The sequence below is a fragment of the Heterodontus francisci genome, chromosome 33 (assembly GCF_036365525.1).
Source record: "Heterodontus francisci isolate sHetFra1 chromosome 33, sHetFra1.hap1, whole genome shotgun sequence".
NCBI classification, from domain to species: domain Eukaryota; kingdom Metazoa; phylum Chordata; class Chondrichthyes; order Heterodontiformes; family Heterodontidae; genus Heterodontus; species Heterodontus francisci.
Genome location: NC_090403.1, coordinates 24,442,989 through 24,458,569, shown reverse-complemented (window position 1 = coordinate 24,458,569; position 15,581 = coordinate 24,442,989). Strand labels below are relative to the sequence as shown.

Below are 15,581 nucleotides of genomic sequence, written 5' to 3'. Positions count from 1 at the left end.
CCCACTACCGACGTCAGACTCACTGGTCTATAATTGCCTGCTTTCTCTCTACCTCCCTTTTTAAATAGTGGGGTTACATTATCTACCCTCCAATCTGTAGGAGCTGTTCCAGAGTCTAAAGAATCTTGGAAGATGAGCACCAATGCATCCGCTATTTCTATGGCCACTTCCTTAAGTACTCTGGGCTGCACACCATCAGGCCCTGGGGATTTATCGGCTTTCAATCCCATCAATTTCCCCAACACCATTTCTCTACTAAGACTGATTTCTTTCAGTTCCCTTCTCACACTAAGCCCTGTGTTCCCCAACATTTCTGGTATGATATTTGTGTCCTCCTTTGTGAAGACAGAACCAAAGTATGCATTTAGTTGGTCAGCCATTTTTTTATTCCCCATACTAAATTCCCCTGTTTCTGACTGTAAGGGGCCTACATTTGTCTTCAATATTTTTCTCTTCACATACCTATAGAAACTTTTACAGTCAGTTTTTATGTTCCCCGCAAGCTTGCTCTTGTACTCTATTTTCCCTTTCTTAATCAATCCCTTGGCCCCCCTTTGCTGAATTCTAAACTGCTCTCAATCCTCAGGTCTGTTGTTTTTCCTGGCAAATTTATATGCCTCTTCCTTGGATCTTGTGCTATCTGTAATTTTCCTTGTAAACCATGGTTTGACTACCTTTCCAGTTTTACTTTTGCGCCAGACAGGGATAAACAATTGTTGCAGTTCATTCATGCACTCTTTAAATGTTTGCCATTGCCTATCCACTGTCATCCCTTTAAGTAACGTTCCCCAATCTGTCATGGCCAACTCGCGCCTCATACCTTCGTAATTTCCTCTACTAAGATTCAGGACCCTTGTCACAGAAGCAACTACGTCACTCTCCATCTTGAAGAATTCTTATCATATTATGGTCGCTCGTCCCCAAGGGATCTCGCACCACTAGATTGTCAGTTATTCCTCTCTCATTACACAATACCCAGTCTAGGATGGCCTGTTCTCTAGTTGGTTCCTCAATGTATTGGTTCAGAAGACCATCCCGTATACACTCCAAGAATTCCTCCTCTATGGTATTGACTAATTTGATTTGCCCAATCTATATGTATGATGTTCCTTTATCGCATGCATCTCTAATTTCCTGTTTAATGCCATTCCCAACATCACCACTACAGTTTGGGGGTCTATATACAACCCCCAATACCGTTTTTTTGCCCCTTAGTGTTTCTCAGCTCTACCCATACAGATTCCACATCGTCAGAGCTAATATCTTTCCTCACTAATGCGTTAATTTCCTCTTTAACCAGCAATGCAACTTCACCGCCTTTTGCTTTTTGTCCGTCCTTCCTAAATACTGAATATCCCTGGATGTTCATTTCCCATCCCTGGTCACCTTGCAGCCATGTCTCCGTAATCCCGACTATATCATACCCGTTTACATCTATTTGCACGATTAATTCATCCACTTTATTGGGAACCCAGTGGCTTGATGACACAGTCTGCGTGATGAGTTTACATTGACTTCTGTCATTATAGTTATGGCATAGGGATTTATTGTGGTAAAAGTTAACACACGAGTGAGACAAAAACGTGACGAGAGGAAGTCAAATAGCTTAGAGAGGAAAGGTGAGCAGCTATGAAATTTTTAATGTAGGTGTATAAATGGTTTCTCTGTGATCAATCTAAGATAGAATCAGCAAGTAATATGAAATCACCACCTATGATTAATAAAAGCTTAGGGAGGTCAGAAAGTCTACACCTCTGAAAATGAGCCATGAATTAAAAGTTCGATACAAATGTGTCACTATGATTAAAGGTCTAGCAACCGCACCCTGTCTACCTGTGCTGTGTTTTTAGATGGCTGGTATTCATTGAGCTGACTTGAAGTATCACCTGTATTTGATGATGACATCATGTTCAGTATTCATTGGCTGCTTCAAAACTTTCAGAATGTTTCACTGAAAGTGGAAGTGGCTGATGTCACTTCCAGTTGCTCACTGCTGACGGTATAAGTGATATTGTGACATGACAAATGTATTCACTTGACGGGATACAATTGTGAGTCAGTGTCTGCCAAACCATTAACAAATTGCACAACAGAAATATTATTCAGGATGTAGAAGACGACCTGAAATGATTGTTCCTGCTTCTTGAAAACTGAAATGATTTTCATTACCTATAGAGGGCTGTAAAAGCCCATTTCATTCCTCTGCTTAAGTACTGGATCACAGGCCTTTTCAGATCACAAAGCAGTTCTGAGCAGCATAATACCCAGCTGAAATATCAGATCTTTCAAATATCTAATCTTGTATGTCCTAATTTTGTAGGATGCACAGTATTTGTGTTGTCAAAGTGTATGTTAATTTAGTGAAAATTGAATTTGTGAAGGCTGGTCTGAGCACCCATACTATGATACTGATAGGTTTCCTACCTTCTCACTCACAGTCTTGAGCATTGTTCCTAATAGCACCAGCTTTTTAAATCATGCTATAACATTCTATCTTGATCTATATTGTAATTCTTAGTTTAGTTTAGTTTAGAGATACAGCACTGAAACAGGCCCTTCGGCCCACCGAGTCTGTGCCGACCATCAACCACCCATTTATACTAATCCTACACTAATTCCATATTCCTAACACATCCCCACCTGTCCCTATATTTCCCTACCACCTACCTATACTAGGGGCAATTTATAATGGCCAATTTACCTATCAACCTGCAAGTCTTTGGCATGTGGGAGGAAACCGGAGCACCCGGAGGAAACCCACGCAGACACAGGGAGAACTTGCAAACTCCACACAGGCAGTACCCAGAATTGAACCCGGGTCGCTGGAGCTGTGAGGCTGCGGTGCTAACCACTGCGCCACTGTGTCATGTTTGGGGATGAGATTGCATTGGGAAACAGTCTGGTGTAAAACTCTTTTCTGCACTATTTAACATTCATTAATCCCTTTATTTTAAATGGATTAAATAACTTTGTCAGAATAGAACCAGGAATTTCATACAATTACATTAACCAGTGAGCCACAAGTAGCTTAAGTGGAATCTCAGTTGTGTTTCAGTTCATGTCTCTGCAATTGTTGCCTTTAAAAGGAATGAATAAGATCTCTTCTAGATGGTTTTCTCACATCATTCAAATCAAACAATACAAGATTTCAAATTTTGTTCAAATAATTCTGTAAATTAAGGAAAGTGATTGCACCGACCTCTTGATATATAGCAGAAGTTCCATTTTATGTTAATGTCCACCTTCTGATAATTTACACTACAACTGAATGTAACAGGAGAATGCAAGTAATTGGCATCTCAAATGTAGCTAGATGTTTTCCCGTCTTGCAGAATGATAGTTCCACAGTAATTTAACGAGAATTCAATTAAGGTGAAATTATATTTTTTATTTATTTTTATTGGGTATACTTACCCCTCTGTTTTAAAAAGAAATTTGTTTCCTCTTGCTGCCCAGATCAGGTGTCAATCGTGAGCAAATAATCTTTTTAGGTCTCTTCACTACATGTCTGGATGTGTCCATAAGGACAGCAGCAGAGACATGGTTACTCATTCAGTATTTTTTCTCTTTTTCATCCCTCCTGCTGTCCCTCCCCCCGTCCACCACCCTCCAATAAAGAAGTACCCAGTTGGCAATGAGTAGAATGACAGCATGTGGATACAAACTTACACCTGGCTACTTCACTGTCAAAACTCCATTGAAGTGTGCTGCTGTAGAACAACACTCTTAATAGATTCATTGCTCCTTCTAGTTTCAAGTTCGACAAGGCAAGATGTACACATTTTTGAAAGATGTGTTTAAGACCATTCAGTATTCAAGTATGCTGAAGATAATTGCTATTTCTTATGAAATGACACAAAGCTTGACCAGAATGAAATGCTGCATAAATTAAAACAGGACTTTAGTCAGCTTATGATCAGCTATTCGCCAATAACCTGACCAGATGTTGCCTTGTGTGAATCGTAACATAGTCTAGTTGTCCTTCCATACAAGTGTAAAAAGCAAACTTAACTGATGCAATCATAAACAATGTTTGCTTTCCATTTAATGGTTCTTGGTAATCCAACTGATTTTTGCTGATCTGCCTGTGTCATGTTTTAGTGAGGTGAGGGTGGGAGTGCCACAGCTGACCCTGACATCCACAACTGCACTTTCCAGCAGATATATTTTTTAAAAATATATGAAAACACTGAAGTCGATCATGGCTGTACCCAGGCTGAGATCAACTGACTTAAATCAAAGTGGGGGCTGAATCTGAGATCCTCCCTGGCCTGTGTGGCTGCTTACCATTCAGGAGAATATACTAATTAACATTGCTTGTGTGGTTGTTGAATTAGGACGTGATCAGACTTGACTTAAGTTGCCTGTTAGGGTATCTGCCCTCTGTGGAAGTAACTGGCTCCCACTCCACTCCTCCCTGAGGGCACGAGTTGAATCAAAAGTTCAAAATATGGGAAATCATGAAAACAAATCCACATCTTACCCACTTGGCACAGTAAGATAGAGAAGCATTTTTTTTTTTAAAAAAGGAAAAAATGCTGTTAATTAAAACCCAGCACTCTGATAATGACAGATTGACCTTGTATTCCGTTCTTTCTGCTGAGATTGGCAGAAGTCTGGGCAAAGGTTGTCACAGTGATGTGCAGTTTGTTCCCTCAATATCCACTCAGGGATTAGTTGGCCTACTTATTGCTGGCCTAGATTTTTTTTCAGTTGAAAGAGGCAGATTGCTGTTGCACAGTGTTGGGGAGCTGGGGAGAAGTGGGGCAGGACTTTTTTCAAAGTCTACAGAGATTTGAACATATGTGTAAATCTTGTTCAGTGTTTCATTTTATGTAACCTTTCTGTGGACAGGGGGTGGGGTGGGTGTTGGTTATAATTTTCTATTTTTCTTAAAGTTTTGTTCACTTTTCTTTGACCAAGGAAGAGGGCATCTGCATCTCCTGGACCTCTGTCATTGCTGCTCAAACCCGTCCTGCCTTTATTCAGTGTTTCCCCCTGACAAGTACAATTTCAAACAGGTGGGGCAGAATTCCTACTCCAATGCTGGCAAATTATAAATGGGCTCATTATATACTGTTAAGCTTTGCAGTAATAAGGCAGAGGGGAAGTCTCACCCACTTTGTGGAGAATAATGGCTGCAGGTCATGTCCTATAAACCGTTTTGGTGGTGGTAAATGATGTGCTTTCAATATTTTCCATATTTTAAGATCAAGCGCCATTGAACGTCAATTTGAACCTTGGAAGAAAACTTAATCGGAAGCACATTAGAGTCTGAACCAGCTTAGGGCATTGGTTTCTGCCATCAAGCTTCCACATCTTCAACCAGTAATCATACTCATACCATCACGGGGAAGCATTAAACAATGGCCTGCAGCTGAATCGCGAGTTCACCTTGGGCCACTGCAGTGCATCAACTTGAGGCTGACTAAGGATTGATATTGCCAGAATCTTTGGGTGGGAGTGTGTTGATAACTGCTTTGGTTGGGATTAATGGGAGACCCACAAAAGGGTATCTGAACAGTTGTTGCATCATCAAAGTAAGAGAAAAATGGCTTGTGAACAGATTCTTTATGGAGACTATGACCCATTAAACCAATACTACTTTGAATAATTTGGGTAAGTTTTTATTTGGACATTATTTCGTCCAATGTCCATTTTATTGGCAATCAATGGGACATTTAAATAATAGATTAGCTCCTGTAATGACTTTTGGAATATGGGCACTTGTGTGGTGGCAGTATTGTTATAAGGATCTGATTGCTGTTGGGTGTTAGCTGATCACAGCAGTTGTGGCACTGTAACTAGTGCCTTTGGGCTGCAGAGTGGATGAGAGAGGAAAATCAGTCACAATTCCCGATGGCTATCCAGTGATCTGTACTGGAATTAGCACATGTGAATGTTCAGCGAAAACAGAACTGGGTTTGATTGTGATGCCCTCCTGCAGGTGAATTGCCTTAAAAATTGCTATCTAGGTTGAACTCGAAAACAGCCGCTTGGGCAAGGTAACAGTAACCCATGGAACTGTATCCCAACAAAAAGTCTCGCTGTCAGAAGAATGCGGAAGATTGGGTTAGTAAAAGAACAGTATTACTTATTCCAAACAAAAATCTATGAATTAAAAGGAAATATTTGTACACGCTGGATTGCTTACTAGATTGCCTGTGCTATATGTTAAATCACGGCAGAAAGTAAGATTATTAATAAATTGATTATTCAGCTATGATGGATCTTGTAATTATGTTGTGATGTGGACATCAATATTTAATTTCAGGTAAAGGGGCAGAAACAGAATAGCTATTCGTGAATGTATTATTCTTCCATTTTCAACTCTGCTTTCAATGTCTCCTTAAAACAGTTCTTTAGCTGTGTCTTCATTCACCTTCATTACCCTGTGTTCTTCTGATTTTTCTCTCCTGCTCAGCATCCACATTTCACAAAGCACTGAGACACAATCTTTACATGAGGAGCCCCATAGACAAGTACATTTTCATCTGTAATTAGTTTTGACTAAATTTAGCCAAGCTTGGTAAGTTGCTTCTTTATTTTTAAATTACTGGTACTACAAAGTTGACCTTACACAAACTACTCCATGCAAGTGAGTTTTATTCTTAAGGATTTTTAGTATTCAGTTTTGCACTACTCAGCTACTGAATCTTGCATTGAAGAAGTGAAGGTTCTCACTGTAGTACAATAACCTGGAATTAAATAAAAACAAGAAATGCTGGAAATACTCAGAAGGTCTGGCAGCATCTGTGGATAGAGAAGCAGAGTTAACGTTTCGGGTCAGTGCCCCTTCTTCGGAACTGGCAAATATTAGAAATTAGAAAGAAGGGTCACTGACCCGACACGTTAACTCTGCTTCTCACTCCACAGATGCTGCCAGACCTGCTGAGTATTTCCAGCATTTCTTGTTTTTATTTCAGATTTCCAGCATCCGCAGTATTTTGCTTTTAACCTAGAATTAAAACTTAATATAGGGCATACTTGTGGTAGTTTGTGGGACAAGGGGAATCCAAAGATGGTAAACAGATGAGGATTGACTGCAGCATCTGCTGCATTGGAAAAAAAATTGCATCTTCCGATACATAGGATCCCTGCAGTTTTCTCAGTATTGTATTAATTGTCTTTGCATCCCAGTGCTGTCTCTTTATTAATGTCTCCTAATACCATAAGAACATGGTTAGGCCGTTCAGCCCCACGAACCTGCTTTGCCAATCAGTCCAATCGTGATATACCTCAACTCCATTTACCAGCCTTAGCTTCATATTTCTTAATACCCTTACCTAACAAAAATCCATTAATTTCAGTCTTGAAAGCTCCACTTGTCCCAGTGCTCACTACCTTTTGGGTGAAAGAGTGCCAGATTTTTACTACCCTTTATGTGAAAAAGTTCTTCCTAATTTCTCTCTTAACTGGCCAGCTCAAATTTTAAGTTTAGATCCCCTTGTTCCTGATTTCTTCCACCAGAGGAAATAGTTTATCTGTGAAAACAACTTACGTAGTGCCTTTAATGTAATAAAATGTCTCAAGACACTTCACAGGAGCATTATAAAGCAATGCACAGAGCCACAAAAGGCGATATTAGGGCAGATGGCTAAAGGTCGGTCAATGAGGTAGGTTTTAAAGAGTATCGTAAAGGAAGAAAGAGAGATGGAGAGGTTTAGAGAGGAAATTCCGGAGTTTAGGGCCTAGGCAGCTGAAGGCACGGAGGATTTAAATTCGGGGATGCTCCAGAGGCCAGACTTAGAGGAGTGCAGATATCTTGGAGGGTTGTGGGGCTGAAGGAAATTAGAGAGATAGAGACGGGTAAGGTCTTGGAGGGATTTGAAAACGAAGATAATTTTAAAATCAAGGCGTTGCTTGATCGCAAGCCAGTATAGGTCAGCAAGCATAGGGGTGATGGGGGAACAGGATGGTGTGAGTTAAGACACAGGCAGCAGAGTTTTGGATCACCTCAAGTTTACGGAAGGTTTGAGAGACCATCAGGAATGTGTTTGAATAGTCACGTCTGGAGATAACAAATGCATAAGTGCGAGTTTCAGCAGCAAATGAGCTGAAGCAAGGGTGAAGTCAGGCACTACTGTGGAGGTGGAAATAGGTGGTCTTAGTGATGGTGCGGATATGTATTCGGAAGCTCAACTCTGGGTCAAATATGACACCAAGTTTGCGAACAGTATAGAATAAAAACAGAAAGTGCTGGAAATACTCAGCAGGTCTGTCAGCATCTGTAGAGAGAGAAAGAGTTCTGATAGGTCACCGATCTGAAACATTAACACTGCTTCCCTCTCTACAGATGCCGCCAGACCTGCTGACTATTTCCAGCACTTTCTATTTTTATTTCAGATTTCCAGCATGCGTAGATTTTGCTTTTATTTTAGTCTGGCTTAGTCTCAGACAGTTGCAAGGGAAAGGGATGGAATAGGGAGCTAGGGGTCGGAGTTTGGAGCTGGGATCGAAGACAATGGCATCGTCACATAGGATGTCATTTGTGACTTCAATGAGAGCTGTTTCAGTACTGTGGCAGGGGCAGAAACCTGATAGGAGGGATGCAAACATGAATTCTTTTAACATTTTAAACAAATCGATCACTTCTCAATTTTCTATACTCAGGAATACAACCCAAATTATGATGTCATAATTTAATCCTCTGAGTCCCAGTATCATTCTGGCAAATCTGCGCTGTTCCCCCGCCAAGGAAACAAATGTGAAAGTAAGCTTTTTTGACCTCTCTTCCCCCGAAGTGAGGAAATGCGCTGCATGTAGGAGGATACCAAGTTGGTCTCTGAACTCAGCTGATCTAAGTCAGAGCGACAGTGGCAGGGGAACTACAATTTATCACCCTCCCTGGTGTAGAGAGGGGAATGAAGTTAACTGGGGTTCCCATTTCTGACCATTGCTGAAAAGTATACATAGAACATAGAACAGTACAGCACAGTACAGGCCCTTCGGCCCACGATGTTGTGCCGAACCTTTAACCTACTCTAAGATCAAACTACCTACATACCCTTCATTCTACTATCATCCATGTACCTATCCAAGAGTCGCTTAAATGCCCCTAATGTATCTGCTTCTACTACCACCGCTGGCAGTGCATTCCACGCACCCACCACTCTGTGTAAAGAACCTACCTCTGACATCTCCCCAAAACCTTCCTCCAATCACCTTAAAATGATGCCCCCTGGTGATTGCCCTTTCCACCCTGGGAAAAAGTCTCTGACTATCCACTCTATCTATGCCTCTCATCATCTTGTACCCCTCTATCAAGTCACCTCTCATCCTTCTTCGCTCCAATGAGAAAAGCCCTAGCTCCCTCAATCTTTCTTCGTAGGACATGCCCTCCAGTCCAGGCAGCATCCTGGTAAATCTCCTCTGCACCCTCTCTAAAGCTTCCACATCCTTCCTATAATGAGGCGACCAGAACTGAACACAATATTCCAAGTGTGGTCGAACCAGGGCCTTATAGAGCTGCAGCATAACCTCGCGGCTCTTAAACTCAATCCCCCTGTTAATGAAAGCCAACACCCCATACGCCTTCTTAACAACCCTATCAACTTGGGTGGCAACTTTGAGCGATCTATGGACATGGACCCCAAGATCCCTCTGTTCCTCCACACTACCAAGAATCCTGTCTTTAAGCCTGTATTCCGCATTCAAATTCGACCTTCCAAAATGAATCACTTCACACTTTTCCAGGTTGAACTCCATCTGCCACTTCTCAGCCCAGCTCTGCATCCTGTCAATGTCCCGTTGCAACCTACAACAGCCTTCCACACTATCCACAACTCCAGCAACCTTCGTGTCATCGTCAGCCTTGCTAACCCAGCCTTCCACTTCCTCATCCAAGTCATTTATAAAAATCACAAAGAGCAGAGGTCCCAGAACAGATCCTTGTGGAACACCACTGGTCACCGAGCTCCATGCTGAATACTTTCCATCTACTACCACCCTCTGACTTCTTTGGGCCAGCCAATTTTGTATCCAGACAGCCAACTTTCCCTGAATCCCATGCCTCCTTACTTTCTGAATGAGCCTACCATGTGGAACCTTATCAAATGCCTTGCTAAAATCCATGTACACCACATCCACTGCTCTTCGTTCATCAATGTGTTTTGTCACATCTTCAAAGAATTCAATAAGGCTTGTGAGGCATGACCTGCCCCTCACGAAGCCATGCTGACTGTCTCTAATCAGACCATGCATTTCCAAATAATCGTAAATCCTGTCTCTCAGAATCCTCTTCAATAATTTGCCCACTACCGACGTAAGAGTGACTGGTCTATAATTCCCAGGGTTATCCCTATTCCCTTTCTTGAACAAGGGAACAACATTTGCCACCCTCCAATCATCTGGTACTACTCCAGTGGACAGTGAAGACGCAAAGATCATCGCCAAAGACGCAGCAATCTCTTCCCTCGCTTCCCGTAATATCCTTGGGTATATCCCGTCTGGCCCTGGGGACTTATCTGTCCTCATATCATTCAAAATTTCTAGCACATCTTCCCTCTTAAACTCAACCTGTTCGAGCATATCAGCCTGTTTCACGCTGTCCTCACAAACGATCAGGTCCCTCTCACTAGTGAATACAGAAGCAAAGTATTCATTAAGGACCTCCCCTACCTCCTCCGACTCCAGGCACAAGTTCCCTCCACTATCCCTGATCGGCCCTACCCTCACTCTGGCCATCCTCTTGTTCCTCACATAAATGTAGAACGCCTTGGGATTTTCCTTAATCCTACCCACCAAAACTTTTTCATGTCCCCTTCTAGCTCTCCTAAGTCCATTCTTCAGTTCCTTCCTGGCTACCTTGTAACCCTCTAGAGCCCTGTCTGATCCTTGCTTCCTCAACCTTAAGTAAGCTTCCTTCTTCCTCTTGACTAGCTGTTCCACATCTCTTGTCGTCCAAGGTTCTTTCACCCTACCATCCCTTCCCTGCCTCATCGGGACAAACCTATCCAGCAGTCGCAGCAAGTTCAGCTTTGATTCCTCTACCCACTCTAGCCAATTACTTTGCTGATGTGCTGCACTTGGGTGAACTACTGCAGGAAAGCTGACAATAGCATGGCCAAATCTCCAGGGTTGTTCTGGAGTCTCCAGGAATGAACGATTAATTTCCCGGATACTGCTGCAGGCAGACCGGTGGAAAAATCATAGGGGTATTGCAAGAAACTTTATTTTATTTGCTTTGTGCACTTTATTTCTTTCCTATCATTCTTTATTGGAATGTGGGTGGTGAGCTTTCTACTTGAACCGCTGCCATAGTGCTGTTAGTTGGGAAGTTCCAGGATGTTGACCCAGTGACGGTGCAGGGACAAATGTATCTTAGTTATAGTAGACAATGGAAATAATCCAATCGGGTCACTTTCCAATCGCAATGGTCAGGAATGGGAACTCCAGTGGGAAGGTGGTGCACTGAGAGGGTTGGGTGACCAATGACAGGAATGTTGGGACTGGGCGTGGTGGTTGTAGACAGGAGGTCACTTCATGAAACCTCCAGGAAATCTGCAACCCCAGCTGACATATGTAGAGCTAGACACCATTAACTAGCAATAACTGTAAGAGTGAAGGGTGAGAGCTGGAAATAGGCTTCTACAGGGAACTGTAAACAAGAGCAATGATTTTTAAATCAAAGGTACTGATGGAGGTTGATGAGGACTCAGGTGATTGTAACATTGAACAAGATTGGATGTGTGTGGCAGAGATCTGAATGAGTTGGAATTTGTGTAGAATAGATTTTCCAGCACCTGAAGATCCATTTCACAAAGGATACAAGGGGGAAGAAGGTGGAGTGTCATAGAAGGAGGCTCTTCAGCCCATCGAGCCTGTACTGGCTTTCTGTATGAGCAGTTTAGCTAGTCCCGTTTCTCCTGCCCTTTTCCTGTAGCCCTGCAATTTTTTTTTTCCTTCAGGTGCTATCCAATTCCCTCTTGAAGGCCACGATTGAATCTGCATCCTCCACCCTTTTAGGCAGTGAATTCCAGATCGTAACCACTAACTGCATGAATCAGTTTTTCCTCATGCCGCCTTTGGTTCTTTTGCCAAAGTAAAGTGGTTGCCAATTGGAGGTGAGCTGCTATACCCATGAAAAACTCGTGTGCGTCTTGTATGCTTCTTAACCTCAAGTTGTACTGCTTGATCATCACTGACAGCAGTTTCTAAAATAGTGCAAGAAGGATATACTGACCAAGTTCACAACTACCCTGTTCTGCTTAAGGCCCCCCTCTGGTTTGTTTTGTGTTGAAGATGAGAACAAAACCCACTGCAGAATTGAAATTTTCTGCCTTTCAGTTTACTGTTCTAATTAGTTCAAAGACTGAGTAAGCCGAAGGTTTTTTTTTACTTGGGATACTCGGCAGCGCTTTTGCTGAAGGTCGGGATCCCTGCCGCTCAGATAAAATCTTTTATGTTAGTTTAATAAACATCCCGCTAGAAGCTGTCCTTGCCCAGAAACAGGCCTTCCTGCCCTGGACTTAATTTCGGCGGAGGCAGGATGGTGCTGGGTCCCCCCCACCCCGTCACCATCCCACCCGATTATATGCTCTCCCCGCCTCCAAACACGCCGTGAGGGAGAACGTAGAATTGCCTCCTTGATTAACGTTGAATGTAAGTTGAGCTTGAAATTCTTTGATCATTTCTGCTGGTTTGGCCAATTTCAGGCAAATTGCGCTGGAAAAGACTGCGCAACTTGGCAGAAACTCGTGCCTTTGTGTTTAATTGTTGCTCGGGCCAGATTTTAGACAGTAAATGCAACTTTAAAAAAAAAAAAAGAACAATCCTTTTTACCTTGCATGCAGAATTCAGTCTGTCTTCCAAAAAACATGTCATTGGTGTCAAGTAACAACCTACGTCATCACACAAATGCATATAATCAGTTTATTATCTGTATCTAATCCTGTAGATAAGCATAGGCACAGCATAAGAGGGTGGCACAGTGGCGCAGTGGTTAGCACCGCAGCCTCACAGCTCCAGGGACCCGGGTTCGATTCCGGGTACTGCCTGTGTGGAGTTTGCAAGTTCTCCCTGTTTCTGCGTGGGTTTTCTCCGGGTGCTCCGGTTTGTGCTCCGGTTTCCTCCCACAAGCCAAAAGACTTGCAGGTTGATCGGTAAATTGGCCATTATAAATTGTCACTAGTATAGGTAGGTGGTAGGGAAATATAGGGACAGGTGGGGATGTTTGGTAGGAATATGGGATTAGTGTAGGATTAGTATAAATGGGTGGTTGATGTTCGGCACAGACTCGGTGGGCCGAAGGGCCTGTTTCAGTGCTGTATCTCTAATCAAATCTAAAAAAAATCATCCATCGATATGTACAAGAAATAGAAATATTTATTTCTGCATTGAATAATTTTCCTAGCGTATCTGTTGGAGGACTTTAAAACAGTCAGAAACCAAATTGTTTAACCAGTTGCCTGCAGGGCAACACCATGATAACATTCTAATCATTGAATGTGAGACTGTCACAATATTGAAAGTGGGCAGTTCCTTCCCTGCAGCAAACCACTTTTGAATGGGAATGCTGAATTAGAAACATCAGTGTAATTCAGCATACATCAGAACCGTTCCAACCCTTTTGGCCCAGGGAGTGGTGCTTGTTCATCGAAGGAAATTTCTGTTTTACATTCTGTGCAGAAAGATGGTAGTCATGTGTGCAAGAGCCATATTTCCGATTTTCCTATATATGACAGATGGTGTAGCTCTTCCCTATTGATGCTGAACCTGTAGCACTTCTCTTGTGATTCCAACTCACTTTAAAAAGATAGTCTGAATGCAGTGTTTGAAATGTCACTGGGATGGAAACCAAAGCAATGCACTTGGTTGTGTGCCAAAGTGTTTGCCTAGCTTTAAGCTTGAATTCATTTTAAGAGGAGAGCTAAAGATTAATTTATAAAATAATTAGATGTCTGAAATATAAAAGAATTTGGTAAATACTGGTGATGCAATATACGACAGATGATCAAAACCCATAATGGGTTCGTTTCCCTTTAGAATATCATCTTCTAAAGGATTGTAAAAGTATTTTTGATTTCCAACAATGATTTTAACATAAAAGCAAAATACTGCGGATGCTGGAAATCTGAAATAAAAACAAGAAATGCTGGAACCACTCAGCAGGTCTGGCAGCATCTGTGGAAAGAGAAGCAGAGTTAACGTTTCGGGTCAGTGACCCTTCTTCGGAACTGACAAATATTAAAAATGTCATAGATTATAAGCAAGTGAGGTGGGGGTGGGGCAAGAGATAACAAAGAAGAAGGTGTAGATTGGACAAGGCCACATAGCTGACCAAAAGGTCATGGAGCAGAGGCAAACAATATGTTAATGATGTGTTGAAAGACAAAGCATTAGTACAGAAAAGGTGTTAACGGACTGAATATTGAACAGCAGCAAGTACAAACATGGAAAAAAACAGTGGGTAAGCAAACTGAACAAACTAAGATGAAATAAGTGGAAAAACAAGGTTGTAAAAAAGAAAAAACAACTAAAAATGAAAGTAAAATGGCGTCTGTTAAAATGATTTTAACACCCTTAAGTAAGTCTCTTTTTTCCCCCTGTGAGTGCTGCCTATTTTTGTGAAATTTCCACCATTAAAAAGCAATTATGGGAAATCCTCTCGTATTTTTGTTGTTGACTTGTTACCAAACTATTTGAAGTTGGCTGATCAGATGGAATCTGACCAAGTTGCGTCCAGAAATACAATTAGCATTATTCATACAGCCTTGATCCATTTGAAGTTATCATCAGACAAAGTTTGATGGGATCCCATCCAGAAATACAATTAGTGTGCTCATCCAACAATATCAAAATAAATAGGTATGTAAATGGAGCTTGACCATATTTACATGATCCTGTGTGCACCTAATGTCTTATCTGGGGCAATACTTAAACCTAAGCAATCTCCTATCCATTACCCATTCAATCATGGAAATATACCACTTTGAACTTAGCAACAAAGCATCCTTTCCGATCTATTGATCGGAAGCTACTGTCTGTACAATTAATCGCAAATGACATGAGCAAAATCTATTCATTTGCCATGCTGACTATGTCTTACTGAAATGACTGAATTGAAAAGCAAGGGTTATTTAGTAAAAAATCAGGTGACCATTTGCTCGAGTACAACCTGGGAACTAGCCACCAGAACTTGAAGTGAATGCTGAAATTTGCTACTATATGCAACTTTCATGTAATTTTTGAGTATTCTAGCACCATCTTAGCTCCTTTATCAATTGTTCATTGGCTCGCAGGCTATTGTGAAGAAAGCCAAAAGAGCCACAGTATGTGTAATTTTATCTTGCTCTTTTTTTTCAGCTTTGTGCGACTGACAAGACACTGACCTTCGATCAGGATTTTCGGATTAAGCACTATGCTGGGCATGTTGTGTAAGTCTGACAGTGCTGGAGTATGTTTCCTATGGTCACCCAACCACTGTTCCCCTTTCCATTTCCTGTAGCAACTCAGATAAAATGTCAGTCCCAGGTGTCCTTGGCAACAAAGTGAGCAATAGGAAACATGGTTCCGTAGTTTTAAGCTAAGTGAGCTTTTGAGCACTAATTATCTTTTTGCAGACCCAAAAATACATATTG

General features: G+C 41.8%; 1 protein-coding gene across 1 annotated transcript in view; it reads left to right on the top strand.

Moving 5' to 3' along the window:
• Positions 1-15,581, top strand: part of LOC137348057 (unconventional myosin-Id-like) — a 552,237-nt gene that overhangs the window by 176,787 nt on the left and 359,869 nt on the right. The window contains exon 12 of the mRNA XM_068013182.1: positions 15,307-15,377. Within this exon, the coding sequence (XP_067869283.1) occupies positions 15,307-15,377 (71 nt within the window). The remainder of the gene's footprint in view (positions 1-15,306; positions 15,378-15,581) is intronic.